Here is an 18,190-nt window from a genome sequence, read left to right as displayed (position 1 = left end):
GACTGGTACTCTCTAGGTGAAATGTTAGCTAAAGAGACTGGTACTCAGGCTAGGTGGAATGTTAGCTAAAGAGACTGGTACTCAGGCTAGGTGGAATGTTAGCTAAAGAGACTGGTACTCAGGCTAGGTGGAATGTTAGCTAAAGAGACTGGTACTCAGGCTAGGTGGAATGTTAGCTAAAGAGACTGGTACTCAGGTTAGGTGGATTGTTAGCTAAAGAGACTGGTACTCAGGCTGGGTGGAATGTTAGCTAAAGAGACTGGTACTCAGGCTAGGTGGAATGTTAGCTAAAGAGACTGGTACTCAGGCTAGGTGGAATGTTAGCTAAAGAGACTGGTACTCAGGCTAGGTGGAATGTTAGCTAAAGAGACTGGTACTCAGGCTGGGTGGAATGTTAGCTAAAGAGACTGGTACTCACTAGGTGGAATGTTAGCTAAAGAGACTGGTACTCAGGCTGGGTGGAATGTTAGCTAAAGAGACTGGTACTCAGGCTAGGTGGACTGTTAGCTAAAGAGACTGGTACTCAGGCTAGGTGGAATGTTAGATAAAGAGACTGGTACTCAGGCTAGGTGGAATGTTAGCTAAAGAGACTGGTACTCTCTAGGTGGAATGTTAGCTAAAGAGACTGGTACTCAGGTTAGGTGGAATGTTAGCTAAAGAGACTGGTACTCAGGCTAGGTGGAATGTTAGCTAAAGAGACTGGTACTCTCTAGGTGGAATGTTAGCTAAAGAGACTGGTACTCAGGCTAGGTGGAATGTTAGCTAAAGAGACTGGTACTCAGGCTAGGTGGAATGTTAGCTAAAGAGACTGGTACTCAGGCTAGGTGGAATGTTAGCTAAAGAGACTGGTACTCAGGTTAGGTGGAATGTTAGCTAAAGAGACTGGTACTCAGGTTAGGTGGAATGTTAGTAGGGGAAGAGGTAGTTGTTTTGGCTATTTATAGATGGGCTATGTACAGGTGCAGTGATCTGTGAGCTGCTCTGACAGCTGGTTCTTAAAGCTATTGAGGGAGATAAGTGTTTCCAGTTTCAGAGATTTTTGTAGTTCGTTCCAGTCATTGGCAACAGAGAACTGGAAGGAGAGGCGGCCAAAGGAGGAATTGGCTTTGGGGGTGACACGTGAGATATACCTGCTGGAACGCGTGCTACGGGTGGGTGCAGCTTTGGTGACCAGCGAGCAGAGATAAGGCGGGACTTTACCTAGCAGGGTCTTGTAGATGACCTGGAGCCAGTGGGTTTGGCGACGAATATGTAGTGAGGGCCAGCCAACGAGAGCGTACAGGTCGCAATGGTGGGTAATATATGGGGCTTTGGTGACAAAACGGATGGCACTGTGATAGACTGCATCCAATTTGTTGAGTAGAGTGTTGGAGGCTATTTTAAAGATGACATCGCCAAAGTCGAGGATTGGTAAGATGGTCAGTTTTACGAGGGTATGAGTGCATGAGTGAAGGATGCTTTGTTGCGAAATAGGAAGCCAATTCTAGATTTAACTTTGGATTGGAGATGTTTTATGTGAGTCTGGAAGGAGAGTTTACAGTCTAACCAGACACCTAGGTATTTGTAGTTGTCCACATATTCTAAGTCAGAACCGTCCAGAGTAGTGATACTGGACGGGCGGGCAGGTGCAGGCAGTGATCGGTTGAAGAGCATGCATTTAGTTTTACTTGTATTTAAGAGCAGTTGGAGGCCACGGAAGGAGAGTTGTATGGCATTGAAGCTCGTCTGGAGGGTTGTTAACACAGTGTCCAAAGTAGGGCCAGAAGTATACAGAATGGTGTCGTCTGCGTAGAGGTGGATCAGAGACTCACCAGCTGCAAGAGCGACATCATTGATATATACAGAGAAGAGAGTCGGCCCGAGAATTGAACCCTGTGGCACCCCCATAGAGACTGCCAAAGGCCCTTGACAACAGGCCCTCAGATTTGACACACTGAACTCTATCTGAGAAGTAGTTGGTGAACCAGGCGAGGCAATCATTTGAGAAACCAAGGCTGTTGAGTCTGCCGATGAGGATGTGGTGATTGACCTGGCCAAGGCTTTCGACTCTGTCAATGAATACGGCTGCACAGTATTGTTTCTTATCGATGGCGGTTAAGATATCGTTTAGAACCTTGAGCGTGGCTGAGGTGCACCCATGACCAGCTCTGAACCCAGATTGCATAGCAGAGAAGGTACGGTGGGATTCGAAATGGTCGGTGATCTGTTTGTTAACTTGGCTTTCGAAGACCTTAGAAAGGCAGGGTAGGATAGATATAGGTCTGTAGCAGTTTAGGTCAAGAGTGTCCCCCCCTTTGAAGAGGGGGATGACCGCAGCTGCTTTCCAATCTTTGGGAATCTCAGACGACACGAAAGAGGTTGAACAGGCTAGTAATAGGGGTTGCAACAATTTCGGCAGATCATTTTAGAAAGGGTCCAGATTGTCTAGCCCGGCTGATTTGTGGGTGTCCAGATTTTGCAGCTCTTTCAGAACATCAGTTGACTGGATTTGGGAAAAGGGGAAATGGGGAAGGCTTGGGCGAGTTGCTGTGGGGGGTGCAGTGCTGTTGACCGGGGTAGGCGTGGCCACGTGGAAAGCATGGCCAGCCGTAGAAAAATGTTTATTGAAATTCTCAATTATAGTGGATTTATCGGTGGTGACAGTTTCCTATCCTCAGTGCAGTGGACAGCTGGGAGGAGGTGCTCTTATTCTCCATGGACTTTACAGTGTCCCAGAACATTTTGGAGTTCGCGTTGCAGGAAGCAAATTTCTGCTTTAAAAAGCTAGCCTTGGCTTTTCTAACTGCCTGTGTATATTGGTTTCTAACTTCCCTAAAAAGTTGCATTTCACGGGGGCTGTTCGATGCTAATGCAGAACGCCATAGGATGTTTTTGTGTTGGTTAAGGGCAGTCGGGTCTGGAGAGAACCAAGGGCTATATCTGTTCCTGGTTCTAAATTTCTTGAATGGGGCATGCTTATTTAAGATGGTGAGGAAGGCATTTAAAAAAATAACCAGGCATCCTCTACTGACGGGATGAGGTCGATATCCTTCCAGGATACCCGGGCCAGGTTGATTAGAAAGGCCTGCTCGCTGAAGTGTTTCAGGGAGCGTTTGATAGTGATGAGTGGAGGTCGTTTGACCGCTGACCCATTACGGATGCAGGCAATGAGGCAGTGATCGCTGAGATCTTGGTTGAAAACAGCAGAGGTGTATTTAGAGGGCAAGTTGGTTAGGATGATATCTATGAGTGTGCCCGTGTTTACGGCATTGGGGTTGTACCTGGTAGGTTCATTGATAATTTGTGTGAGATTGAGGGCATCAAGCTTAGATTGTAGGATGGCCGGGGTGTTAAGCATGTCACAGTTTAGGTCACCTAGCAGCACGGGCTCTGAAAATAGATGGGGGGCAATCAGTTCACATATGGTGTCCAGAGCACAGCTGGGGGCAGAGGGTGGTCTATATGGTCTATATAACCATGAAATGGTTTGGGTGCAGACCTGGATAGTAGGACAGAACTCTGCAGGCTATCTCTGCAGTAGATTGCAACACCGCCCCCTTTGGCCGTTCTATCTTGTCTGAAAATGTTGTAGTTAGGGATGGAGATTTCAGAGTTTTTGGTGCTCTTCCTAAGCCAGGATTCAGACACGGCTAAGACATCCGGGTTGGCAGAGTGTGCTAAAGCAGTGAATAAAACAAACTTAGGGAGGAGGCTTCTAATGTTAACATGCATGAAACCAAGGCTTTTACGGTTACAGAAGTCATCAAAAGAGAGCGCCTGGGGAATAGGAGTGGAGCTAGGCGCTGCAGGGCCTGGATTCACCTCTACATCGCCAGAGGCACAGAGGAGGAGTAGGATAAGGGTACAGCTAAAAGCTATGAGAATTGGACGTCTAGGACATCCGGAACAGAGTAAAAGGAGCAGGTTTCTGGGGGCGATAAAATAGATTCAAGGTATAATGTACAGACAAAGGTATGGTAGGATGTGAATACAGTGGAGGTAAACCTAGGCATTGAGTGATGATGAGAGAGATATTGTCTCTAGAAACATCATTGAAACCAGGTGATGTCATCGTATGTGTGGGTGGTGGAACTGAAGGGTTGGATAAGGTATAATGAGCAGGGCTAGAGGCTCTACAGTGAAATAAGCCAATAAACACTAACCAGAACAGCAATGGACAAGGCATATTGACATTAAGGAGAGGCATGCTTAGCCGAGTGATCATAAGGGTCCAGTGAGTAGACAGCTAGCCGAGCCATGGCTAGCAAGCTAGCAGAAGATGGAGGTCTGTTTTTAGCCACCCCGTGTGTTTCCGTCGGTAGATTAGTGGGTTCCGTGTGGTAGAGGGAACCAATCCAATTGTCAAAATAGTTATAGTTATAGTGGCCCAAGAAGATTGCTTGATAGACCTGTTCAGATAGCAGCCGATATGCTCAAGACAGCTACCGATTAGCCCGCCGCAGTTAGCAGATGGGCGTTCAGGTTACGTCGCGATGGAGGGGCCAGTTGAATAACTCCCTCGGGCAGAAAACGTCAGAATTCCAGTCGTGAAGGCCCGGTGGGGCTCCGCAGCGGCAGTAAAACGGGTCCGGATAGGTGATTGTAGCCCAGGAGTGGCTGATGGAACTCTTCAGCTGGCTAGTTCCGGGATAATTGGTGTTTGCTCCGGAATCGACGTAAGCCAATAGTCACACGGATAGCAGCTAGCTAGCTGTAAGATCCAGGTGTAAATGTCCAGAGCTTGCGGTAGAAATCCGGGGATATGGAGAGAAAATAGGTCCGGTATGCTCTGATCTGAGTCGCGTTGTACAAAACTGGCGATAGCTTTCCGAACTAAAGGATAGCTGATGACCACAAACCGTGGTTAGCTGAATACTAACATTAGCCAGTGTTTTGACGTTGAGTTTCTAGAAAAAAAAATACAAAAAGATATGCGAAGAAAAATACATAAAATACATACACACGGGACAAGACGAGGACAAAGGACATGTGACTGCTACGCCATCTTGGAAACCTTGAAGAAGCTATAGAAATAGAATATAAACGCAATAGAAGCGTTGTTTATTGTACTATTGTCTCTTGTGTCTTTAGAGGACTGTTTCACTTTGATGTCCTTTTTCTTCTGCCCTTATTTTGTCTTTCTTTTCTTCTGTTAACTAGATATTCTTTGTTATTCTTTGTTAGCTAGCTAGCTTCTTCCAGGAGAGTCCCTAGCAACTGCTTAGCAACTGGTAAACAATTCAGCTAGCTAAGATAACTGTACAATTTTATGAAAAATTGTTACTTTAAAAAAAGCCTATCTTCTTTGTTTGTTGCTTGTTTTGTCTCCAATTCAGTCTTGCAGTTTTCTTTTGCTTTTTTCCAATGTACTTCACTCTAAAAAACATGTAAATTTCTATATTTGTAGGAGCTCATTTTTACAGCAGCTGCTGCTCAATTTGGAACCTTAGCTTCCTTTTATTTCTATGATGAGCCGTCCTCCCCTCAGCAGCCTCCTGTGATGTAGAGTCTTGTACACGTAACTTTTTTTTATACCTACTATCGTATTTGTTGGTTAAATTAGACTTTACTAATATCATGAGGAATCCAGGAACGAGTTAATTGACAAAACAAAATGTGAGAAAACAGCAACTCTACAAAACGCCATGACTACAATGAATGACTAAATTACCTTTGGACACGAAGGGTCCCGAGCTCCTCCTTCTCATTATTTCATGCGATAATAGACTTCTTTGTTCTTTGGCCGTGTGCGAGAGGATCAAAACCGCAAAGTATCATGGGCAAAGTGATCTACACATAATAATGAGTCGTTATTTATGATGCAAGTTGATTTGTAGATCTGTCCGTTGGCAGCCGCCTGCAGTCGTGTTGATGTTCTCGAACACGGCCATTGACTTCCATAGATGGGATGGTTGTTTAGCAACTAAACCGACGCATTAGCAACTATGGGGCAAAACAGACGGGCTTGGCTTAGAATGTTGACATGTAAACTATATTTCTCCAATGTTTATTGAAAACATACAATTGCACAATGAGCACTTGTCTTTCAAAAACATTGTTACCGTTGTTGGTTAGCTAGCTAGCGAATTATTGCCATATTATGTGAGGATCTGTGTTTATTGCACTACAACCCAATGCTATATCACATGTGATATAATATTAGCAACTGTTAGCCTGGGCGCCTGGGCGTCTGTGTGTCTGTGCTGGAAGTAACAGTTAGCCCCAGATAGTGTGCTGAGAAGCTGTGGTTAACCTTGAGCGAGAACAGTAGGCTTTCTATGCAGGTGCAAATAGCTCAGACAATGTTACAGAACTGTCTGGCCTCAGTCTCTGGGGTGTGGGAGCGTAATCTACACAGCAACAGCGCCGGACACCAAGGAGCGCCAAGAGGCTGGGACTAGCCTGAGCGCCGGCGATAGGCTGAGCAAGTTTAAACCATGCTCAGCCTCTACTGTGATAGGCCAACAGACGGGTTGGAACTACGTCTATCACCGTATAAGAACAGCTGTTTACTTACATCCTGCCAGTTCCCTGTTCTTCCCTGCGAGGTGGTACAGTGAACCCGTATATACGAAAATTGCATTTACCATTTATCGCTTGAGTTTAATAAAAATACTTAAAGTATATTCGGTGACTCTGAATCACATTTTGTCCTGATACCAGATTTGAATTGACGCAAATCCTTAATAATTAGCAATGACAGTCAAAACAACACAGTATCAAGAACAAGATAAAACGAATTGAAAATAGCCCCTTACCATTCCCCGCGACAGTTCCTTGTCATTGTTGCTATCTGGCCATCCAAAACCACAACACACACAACTTTCTGGCTCCTTGAAGCAGGCGCATCGTTTGTGACATTCTCAGCCTTTTCAAACAGAAACATTTGGGAGTGGGATGGTCTCGCTTCCTCTTCCATCCCTAATGTGGTTTCCTCGCAGGCTTGATTCCATTAGGAAAACTCATCTGTCCTAGGTGTTCTGAATGTGTTACTAACGTCTTTCCTTGCAGACTTCCCTCTACTGTTTCTGGCTTGATATGGGAAAGCATTACGCTAAAGTATACCCACCTCTGGAGATACTAAAAATAAATAAAAACATCAAGGTTTCTGAAGCATGAATAAAGTCCTTCATTTATAAACCTTTATAATACATTCACATATTTACAGCATATGCAGAGACCTTATGAGAGAAAAAAAATCAACAATCAACAATTAGATCGAAAAATTACATGTTCTTACTTCGCATCACCAACAATTTCCCCCCACAGTAGTAAACAGATATACATAGTAGTAAACAGATATACACAGTAGTAAACAGATATACACAGTAGTAAACAGATATACACAGTAATAACAGTAGTAAACAGATATACAGTAATAACAGATATACATAGTAATAACAGTAGTAAACAGATATACATAGTAATAACAGTAGTAAACAGATATACATAGTAAAAAAGACAAATGTTTCCACTAGAAATTGTCGAAACATCTAAATAAACCCAAAGCACAATACTTCCCTAATAGTGGAACTACAAAGGATTTTAAAAAAATACCATTAAAAAGAATGTAAGTGGAAGTATAGAGGTAGTACAATTTTACTGTAAGGAGTTGGTTGGCCCCCTCTCAAGCAGCGTGTCAAAGGTCAAAGGACAATACAACTTTCAGTTTCAAACATATATCCATGGAGCTCAGACCAGAAAGATATCCTTTTGTAATTGAGGCACAGTTGTTTCTTCAAGCTGACAGGCCAGCCTGAGGTCTTCACTTTACACACATCGTAATAATCTTCAGGATGGCATCTCTGGGGTAAAAACAACAAGGGAACAACCAGGTATACTGTACTGTATAATGTCAAAATACATATCTGTTCAGTTGTTCTGATAAATTCCAACATAGACCCAAAACTGTAGTCTTTAAAACAGAAAATGATCTTCATGAATGATAAGATAACAAACCTGATAAAAGGGATATATGACAAGCCATACCTGCAGAGAAAAGAATCAAATCAAATTTATTTATATAGCCCTTCTTACATCAGCTGATATCTCAAAGTGCTGTACAGAAACCCAGCCTAAACCCCCAAACAGCAAGCAATGCAGGTGTAGAAGCAGAGAAGACAGATCATTCCATTAAACACATTCCACATCCATCAAAGCCTGAAACTATAGAACACATATTACAATAGGAACAAAAACTAACTCACCAGGCAAATGCTAGGACTTGCAAAATGCAAAACAACAAAGCGAGACCAAAGTTCACCCACTAGAAGAAAAAAAAGTTAATGATCACCTGATATAAAACACAGCTAATAATCCCCTGATATAAAACACAGCTAATAATCCCCTGATATAAAACACAGCTAATAATCCCCTGATATAAAACACAGCTAATAATCCCCTGATATAAAACACAGCTAATAATCCCCTGATATAAAACACAGCTAATAATCACCTGGTATAAAACACAGCTAATAATCACCTGATATAAAACACAGCTAATAATCACCTAATATAAAACACAGCTAATAATCTCCTGATATAAAACACAGCTAATACTCTCCTGATATAAAACACAGCTAATAATCTCCTGATATAAAACACAGCTAATAATCCCCTGATATAAAACACAGTTAATAAATCACCTGATATAAAACACAGTTAATAAATCACCTGATATAAAACACAGTTAATAAATCCCCTGATATAAAACACAGCTAATAATCCCCTGATATAAAACACAGTTAATAATCACCTGATATAAAACACAGCTAATAATCCCCTGATATAAAACACAGCTAATAATCCCCTGATATAAAACACAGCTAATAATCCCCTGATATAAAACACAGCTAATAATCCCCTGATATAAAACACAGCTAATAATCCCCTGATATAAAACACAGCTAATAATCCCCTGATATAAAACACAGCTAATAATCAAATGTATCATCAGCTCCAGGGAACTTTGACCTTCAGCCATGAGACTATAGGTAACCGCTGATCTTGAACATCAGAACTTGTGGCTGCGGGTCCGATATGATAATGAACAGCTAGTTTGTTCTCCTCTGGCTACATTGACTTAAATACAAAACCTAGGAGGCTCATGGTTCTCACCCCCTTCGATTATGACAACTTCCGGAGGAGGTCTTCCAACCAATCGCAGCTCTTGCAGAAAAAACAGACATGTTGTCCACTCAATCAAAGGATTATATAATTCATCTAGTAATAAAAGCATAAGCTACAGCTAGCTAGCACTGCATAAAATGTGCTGAGTAGTTGACTCAAAGAAAAAGTCAATACTTTTATTCTAAAAAATGAAGGAGAAGCAGGTGAGAGAGACCTATATTTAGTTGCATCTTTTTCACTTAGCTAGCAAATGCAACTAGCTACTTTAGCCTACTCAAACACCCAGCTTAAACAGAGGGATGCTATGTTAGCTTGCTGGCTATGGCTACCCAACACTGGAAGTCTTCTAAATCAAGGTAAGCTTTTGGTTGTATTAATTTATTGCCACCGGAGCCCGCTGGTGTAACTGCTAAACTGCTTGCTGACTGTACACTGTACGATGGAAATTCGGCTTGGCCCCTAAGACACTCAAACTTTTACAGATGCACCATTAAGAGCATCCTGTCAGGCTGTATCACCGCCTGGTACGGCAACAGCACCGTCCGCAACCGCAGGGCTCTCCAGAGGGTGGTGTTGTCTTCCCAACGTATCACCGGAGCTATACTGCCTGTCCTCCAGGACATTTACAGCACCCGGTGTCACAGGAAGGCCAAAAAGATCAAAGATCTCAGGCACCCGAGCCACGGCCTGTTCACCCCGCTAACAGCCAAAAAAGGCGAAGTCAGTATAGATGCATCAAAGTTGGGACTGAGAGACTGAAAAACAGCTATCGCATGGTATTCAGACTGTTAAATAGTCACCACTAGCCGGCCCCCGTCCAGTACCCTGCCCTGAACTTTAGTCACTAGCCAGGTACCACCTGGGTACTCCACCCTGCACCTTAGAGGCTGCTGCCCTACTTACATAGACATGGAATCACCGGTCATTTAATAATGTATACATACTGTTTTACCCATTTCATATGTGTACAGTGCCTTCGGAAAGTATTCAGACCCCTTGACTTTTTCCACATTGTTACAGCCAGTGGTGTAAAGTAGTTTTTTGGGGTATCTGTACTCTACTTATTTATATATTTGACAACTTTTACTAGACTACATTCCTAAAGAAAATAATGTCCTTTTTACTCCATACATTTTCCCTGACACCCAAAAGAAAATGGTCTAATTTAACCACTTATCAAGAAAACATCCCCGGTCATCCCTACTTCCTCTGATCTGACGGACGCATTAAACACAAATGTTTTGTTTGAAAATTAAATGTGTGGGTGTTGGAGTGTGCCCCTGGCTATCTGTAAATTAAAGAAACAAGAAAATGTGCTGTCTGGTTTGCATAATAAGGAATTTGAAATTATGAATATTTTGACTTTAGATGCTATATTTAAAGCCAAATACTTTTACTCAAGTACAGTGCATGTCAGAGCGAAAACCAAGCCATGAGGTTGAAGGAATTGTCTGTACAGCGTCGAGACAGGATTGTGTCGGGGCACAGATCTGGAAGGGTACCAGAAAAAAAAAAAGTCTGCAGCATTGAAGGTCCCCAAGAACACAGTGGCCTCCATCTTTCTTAAATGGAAGAAGTTTGGAACCACCAAGACTCTTCCTAGAGCTGGCCGCCTGACCAAACTGAGCAATCGGGGGATAAGGGCCTTGGTCAGGGAGGTGACCAAGAACCCGATGGTCACTCTGACAGTACTCTAGAGTTCATGTGTGGAGATGGGAGAACCTTCCAGAAGGACAACAACCCTAAGCACACAACCAAGACAAAGCAGGATTGGCTTTGGGACATGTCTCTGAATGTCCTTCAGCGGACTAGCTAGAGCCCGGACTTGAACCAGATCGAACATCTCTGGAGAGACCTGAAAATAGCTGTGCAGCAACGCTCCCCATCCAACCTGACAGAGCTTGAGAGGATCTGCAGAGAAGAATGGGAGAAACTCCCCAAATACAGGTGTGCCAAGCTTGAAGCGTTATACCCAAGAAGACTAGAGGCTGTAATCGCTGCCAAAGGTGCTTCAACAAAGTACTGAGTTAAGGATCTGAATACTGATGTAAATATGATACCTGTTTTATTTTTAATAAATTAATAACTTTCAAAAAAACCTCTTTCCACTTTGTCATGATGGGGTATTGTGTGTAGATTGATGAGGAACACATTTAATTTAGTCCATTTTAGAATAAGGCTGTAATGTAACAAAATGTGGAAAAAGTCAAGGGGTCTGAATACTTTCCAAATGCACTGAACATACGTCTGAGGACGGCATAAACCTTTTAATTATCGGCCGTGGCTGCGGGTCCGACTTGGATCACGTTTTGCATATTGTGTACTTCACATGCAGAGAACTGACTACTCAGGCAAATGGTGCTTGTTTTAATAAAGTTAGATCAAAACTGAATCAATGACTGCAAGATCACATAATGAGAGTATTCTACATAACAGAAACAAATATTTTTTATTGTAATTTTTTTAATTTAACTAGGCAAGTCAGTTAACTGGACGACGCTGGGCCAATTGTACGTCGCCCTATGGAACTCCCAATCACGGCCGGTTGTGATGCCCTGGTTCAAATCCAGGCTTATCTGTAGTGACGCCTCTAGCACTGAGATGCAGTGACTTAGACCGCTGCGCCCCAAATATAAGGTCTGAATACTTATGTAAATGTGATATTTCAGATTATTTTTATAAAATTGCAAATACATTTTCAAAAATGTTTGCTTTGTCATTATGGGGTATTGTGTGTAGATTGAGAGGATTTTATTTTATTAATTTTAGAATAAGGCTGTAACACAAAATGTGGAAGGGGTCTGAATATCTTCCAAATGCACTGTATGTTCAGTTTGCTCCTATCAGAACATACACTATATATACACACAAGTATGTGGACATCCCTTCAAATTAGTGGATGTGTAGATTTGTCAATAACAGCTGGTGATCTAATATAATAAAATCTAATATTAAAGACTCAAGGTTTTGCTCGCCTGAGGTAGAGTATCTCATGATAAGCTGTAGACCACACTATTTACCAAGAGAGTTGATCTGTATTTTTATAGATACACCCCAAACAGATGCTGGTACTACGACTGCACTTTATAAGGCCATAAGCAAACAAGAACATGCTCATCCAGAGGCAGCACTCCTACTGTCCGGGAACTTAAATCCATTTTACCTCATTTCTACCAGCATGTCACATGTGCAACCAAAATATATATATAAAGTTGAAGTCGGAAGTTTACATACACTTAGGTTGGAGTCATTAAAACAAATTTTTCGAAAACTCCACAAATCTCTTGTTTTACAAACTATAGTTTTGGCAAGTCGGTTAGGACATCTAATGTGTGCATGACATGACACCAAGATGTTCAACATGTCCGAGTCTGTTACACCTACATGTTTCAAGTAAACCTCCATAGTCCCTGTGCCCAAGAACACCAAGGTAACCTGCCTAAATGACTATAGACCCGTAGCACTCACGCCAGTAGCCATGAAGTGCTTTGAAAGGCTGGTCATGGCTCACAAACGCAATAATCCCAGAAACCCTAGACCCACTCAAACTCCAATTTGCATACTGCACCAACAGATCCACAGATGACGCAATCTCGATTGCACTCCACACTGCCCTTTCCCACCCCATAGTGCCCTCAAAGCTCATCACTAAGCTAAGGACCCTGGGACTAAACACCTCTCTCTGCAACTGGATCCTGGACGTCCAGATGGGACGACCCCAGGTGGTATGGGGTAGGCAACAACACACCTGGCACACTGATCCTCAACACGGGGGCCCGTCAGAGGTGCTTAGTCCCCTGCTGTACTCTGTTCACCCACGACTGCATGGCCAAACAACTCCAACACTAAGTTTCCGACAACAACAGTGGTAGGCCTGATCACCGACAACGATGAGACAGCCTATAGGGAGGAGGTCAGAGACCTGGCAGTGTGGTGCCAGGACAACAACCTCTCCCTCAATGTGATCAAGACAAAGGAGCGGATCTTGGACTACAGGTGCAACACTCACTACCGAGTTCCAAACTGCCTCTGGAAGCAACGTCAGAACAAGAACTGTTCCTCGGGAGCTTCATGAAAGGGGTTTCCATGGCCGAGCAGCCGCACACAAGCCTAAGATCACCATGCGCAATGCCAAGCGTTGGCTGGAGTGGTGTAAAGCTTGCAGCCATTGGAGCATTGGAAACACGTTCTCTGGAGTGATGAATCACATTTTACCATCAGGCAGTCCGACAGACAAATCTGGGTTTGACGAATGCCAGGAGAACGCTACCTGCCCGAATGCATAGTGACAACTGTAAAGTTTGGTGGAGGAGGAATAATGGTTTGGGGATGTTTTTCATGGTTCGGCCCTTAGTTCCGGTGAAGGGAAATCTTAACGCTACAACATACAATGACATTCTAGACGATTCTGTGCTTCCAACTTTATACCAACAGCATGGGGAAGGCCCTTTCCTGTTTCAGCATGACAATGCCCCTGTGCACAAAACGAGGTCCATACAGAAATATTTTGTTGAGATCGCTGTGGAAGAACTTGACTGGCCTGCACAGTACCCTAAACTCAACCATCAAACATCTTTGGCATGAATTGGAATGCTGATTGCAAGCCCGTCATCAAATACCCAACATCACTAATGCTCTTGTGCCTGAATGGAAGCAAGTCCCTGCAGCAGAGTTCCAACATCTAGTGGAAAGCTTTCCCAGAAGAGTGGAGGCTGTTATAGCAGCAATGGGGGTGGGGGGGGGGGGGGGGGGAAATCAACGCCATATTAATGCCCATGTTTTTTGGAATGAGATGTTCGACGAGCAGGTACTTTTGGCCATGTAGTGTATATGTTCAATTTGTTCCTAGCAGAACTCAGCTAGGCGAAGGTCTATGCTCACATACTTCCTAAACACCTGGCAATATTACTGTTGTTTGTCCCTCGTGAGCCACCGTAGCAACATAGCCATAACACTTCCTCAAAATAAATCACAATTAATCTAAAATAAATTAAGAAAATCTGTAATTAATTTAGACGTCTTACTAAGATGTTTTGCACAGTATTTCTGAAGTAAAAACATGTACATTAAAACTAGTCATCTCTCATTGAATGACAACAAACACTTCAGTGAAGAAATCCTGTCCATAGTTCCTGCTCCTACTGTGTGCATGAACAGCCAAATACAAACTTCCTGAAACCATAACAACATATAGGCTTAACTCACCCAGAAGGCTGCACAGAGAGTCAACACAAGACATGTCTAGAACACAGAACAGAAGTGAATTCAAACTTGATGTACCTTTGTTTTCTTTCTAGGATTATCATTCTTTTCATATTCACATAGTGCTACGAAATGGCATCAATGGGAATGCAGTCCTTTCTAAACCTAACATTAGTAGCTGGTACTCACCAACATGATAGTAGTGGCCAGAGCTCTGGTCTTGTCACACATCCTCTTCAGCTGTTTGACTGGTCCCATCAGGAACATGGTGCTGATAGGACAGAACTGTTATTATCTACGGTGCTGAGGACAGTTTAGGTTTAGATAGAGACGGTTAAGGAAACACTCACAAAGGACACAATCAACCTCTTTGTTATAAATGGTTGTTTCTAAAGGACAGAATCAAATATCAGGTCATTGACAGTTTACTGAATCATATTTGTCATGAAGTAAATGTCATAATGAAAAGGTCCTGAGTCGTCAGGTGTTTGAGGGCATTCTGCTGAATCTCACCTGCAGAGTGAACAGATGTTTCCAAATGTATAAAAGATGATGAAGAGGAGGATTCCTACTTTGGGGATGAAGAGCATACAGACTCCCTGTAGAGGCAAGACAGATCATTTATCAGTTTCAACCTCAACATTGAAGATGTCATTAATATAATCATTTTTAAAGGGGCAGTGCAGTTAAAAACGTGATTTCCTGCTGTTTTTAATGATATTTCCACACTATGATGTCGAAATAACACTCTGAAATTGTGAAAATTATGAGAATGCCCTTTTGAAATGTAAGAGCATTTTGAAAACAATGCAAGGAATTTCAGCCTGTTCATGTGGGATGGAGTTTTTGTCCCAGAGCATGACATCACAATCTGATCAGATTATTCTGACCAATGACCAGTCATGTTTAATTTGCACATGCATCCTCCTTCTATGAAGGGGTAAACAGAGTAAGCTCTAGAGAGTCTAGACCCTTCAAACTCAAACGCTGGACCTCAAAGCCAGTTCCACTGCATTTCTCATTGTTCCCCTCTAATCAGGGACGGATTTAGACCTGGGACACCAGGTGTGTACAATTCATTATCCGGTAGAACAGAAAACCAGCAGTCACCGGACCTCGTAGGGTCAGAGTTGAATACCCCTGGTCTAGACAATTCTATCTGCCAAGCAGGGCTGTGTATGTAAATATATTTTAGTTTGTATCAACACGCCCAGATTGAGAATTTCAATGGCAAAAGGAGGCTCAGGGAAATAAATGATTAAAAATATGTTTGGAGTTATTTTTATGAAATAAACAGTGGTTTATTAGACGTACAGTGATGATGCATGGGGGCTGTAAGGTATCTAGACGTACAGTGATGATGCATGGGGGCTGTAAGGTATCTAGACGTACAGTGATGATGCATGGGGGCTGTAAGGTATCTAGACGTACAGTGATGATGCATGGGGGCTGTAAGGTATCTAGACGTACAGTGATGATGCATGGGGGCTGTAAGGTATCTAGACGTACAGTGATGATGCATGGGGGCTGTAAGGTATCTAGACGTACAGTGATGATGCATGGGGGCTGTAAGGTATCTAGACGTACAGTGATGATGCATGGGGGCTGTAAGGTATCTAGACGTACAGTGATGATGCATGGGGGCTGTAAGGTATCTAGACGTACAGTGATGATGCATGGGGGCTGTAAGGTATCTAGACGTACAGTGATGATGCATGGGGGCTGTAAGGTATCTAGACGTACAGTGATGATGCATGGGGGCTGTAAGGTATCTAGACGTACAGTGATGATGCATGGGGGCTGTAAGGTATCTACGAACCATGACTTGACAAGTTCCTACAGGACTCCTATAGGACCATGCCAGATTTCATGCCAGACCATAAAGTAGACAGCAGGAGCGGTAGAGATACTCTTAATGATCGGCTATGAAAAGCCAACTGACATTTACTCCTGAGGTACTGACCTGTTGCACCCTCGACAACCACTGTGATTATTATTATCTGACCCTGCTGGTCATTTATGAACATTTTTGAACATCTTGGCATAGTTCTGTTATAATCTCCACCCGGCACAGCCAGAAGAGGACTGGCCACCCCTCATAGCCTGGTTCCTCTCTATGTTTCTTCCTAGGTTTGGGCCTTTCTAGGGAGTTTTTCCTAGCCACCGTGCTTCTACACCTGCATTGCTTGCTGTTTGGGGTTTTAGGCTAGGTTTCTGTACAGCACTTTGAGATATCAGCTGATGTAAGAAGGGCTATATAAAAACATTTGATTTGATTAGTGACTAATACCAGTTTGTCAGGTGTACCCAGTAAAACAAGCTGCAAGTGAACTATTTCCTTAAAAGTGATTTTGGCAACGGAGCCCTTCACCTACTCCCCCCACCTCAACCCCCCACAGAGTCAGATGAACCTGTGGATACCATTTGTATGTCGCTGTGTCCAGTATGAAGAAAGTTAGAGGTAGTTTCCTGAGCCAAAGCTAACTCAAAGCACAATGACTGGAAGTTTACATGCTAGCTGTTCCCATAGACTGCCAGTCATTGTGCTAACACTAGTTAGCCACTTCCTTCAAACTGCATGCAGAGACATACAGATGGCATCCACGAGTTCATCTGACTCTGGAGGGTGGGGGGGGGGGGGGGGGGGGGTAGATAAAGGTGCTTCATTGCCTAAAGCAAAAGTCTCCCTTTAAGTCATGTGGTGCAGAGCACATGTAGGAGACGCGTTTCACCTGGAAAACAAAGAAGAGCACACAATGCCTCTCAATTAAACAAAAGAGATGTTGCACATTCCTGAGCACAGGATAAACCTGTAGCACCACATCTCTCTGGATGCACAAGGTGTCTCCTGATCAGAAATGGGTGGTGCGCAAATAAGCACAAACACACACATTGTAATACTGTAAATAATTGTATGTAGGAAAGCAACATATTCAAATCCACTTACCAAGATTGAGCAGGTGACCCCAATCACAAAACAGATCATAAATCCCTTCACTCGTGTACCCCAACCCAAAGTAGATGCTTCATTTGCTGCCTGAACCAAGTCAATCAGTGAGGAGCCACAGGTTTACATGAGAGAGAAGATGCATTGATTTAGGAATATACTTTACATTAAATTAGATTCGTTTACTTTCATATATTTGACACTTTAATGGGTAAATCACAAATTATTATTATGTTTATATCATAATGACAGTGGATTAAATGTTTAAATATTTGTCTATAATATCAATTTATACTACATTTGATCAATTCGGTTTTTTACCTGCAAGATGTTGCCATTTTCATTGGGTCCATCCGTTCCGCTCAAAACTGATTTAAGTTTGTCCATGACTTTTAACGCGTTGGCTGGGCGCAGTAAGTCAGGATGAGGATCGGATGTTTGATTTCTGTTGCTTCCCGGTGTGACGGTATGAATCACGGAGCAGAAATAAGAAGGTCCGGAAGCAGACTGCAAACAGCGCTACGCAAACCACGCCCCAGTGGGCGGAGCTAGGCATGTTGCTCGTGCACTTGGACACATCATCACGGAGACTCTGGCCGTTCGAGAGGGTTAAAACCGTAATGTATCAAGGCTAAATTATGACTGACTGATCTACAAATAGTAATGAGCCGTTATTTATGACGCAAGTTTGTTTGTTGATTAGTCAGTTGGCAGTCGCCTGCACTGTTGGCTGCCATTTCAAACAAGCCCAAGGCCTCTCATTTTACAATGGGTCTGTGATGGTTCTGTGTAGTTATGATAGTATATTTGAGACAAGTGTATTGCAGTGAATTTGGTCAAAGACTTAATAATTAAAATACTGTATTGTTGAGTAACAAACAGGGAAACAATGAGTCCCAGACAGTTCTCAATAGAACGTGTTAATCTGCCTAA

At 42.9% G+C, this 18,190-nt stretch overlaps 1 protein-coding gene across 1 annotated transcript; it reads right to left on the bottom strand.

The window, feature by feature from the left end:
* Positions 1-7,099: 7,099 nt before the first annotated feature.
* On the bottom strand, positions 7,100-17,745 carry sft2d2a (SFT2 domain containing 2a). Its single transcript, XM_055941236.1, has 8 exons — positions 17,579-17,745; positions 17,258-17,347; positions 14,824-14,909; positions 14,500-14,581; positions 14,314-14,349; positions 8,187-8,245; positions 7,939-7,968; positions 7,100-7,784 (listed from the first exon to the last, which is right to left on the bottom strand). Exons 1-8 carry the CDS (start codon positions 17,642-17,644, stop codon positions 7,745-7,747), a joined length of 489 nt encoding a protein of 162 aa, XP_055797211.1. The 5' UTR covers positions 17,645-17,745; the 3' UTR covers positions 7,100-7,744.
* Between the last annotated feature and the right edge of the window lie 445 nt (positions 17,746-18,190).

Source organism: Salvelinus fontinalis, chromosome 12, assembly GCF_029448725.1.
Source record: "Salvelinus fontinalis isolate EN_2023a chromosome 12, ASM2944872v1, whole genome shotgun sequence".
In the NCBI taxonomy this organism is placed as follows: Eukaryota; Metazoa; Chordata; class Actinopteri; order Salmoniformes; family Salmonidae; genus Salvelinus; species Salvelinus fontinalis.
Note: the sequence above shows the minus strand (reverse complement) of the source record. Positions and strands in the feature narration are given on the sequence as shown.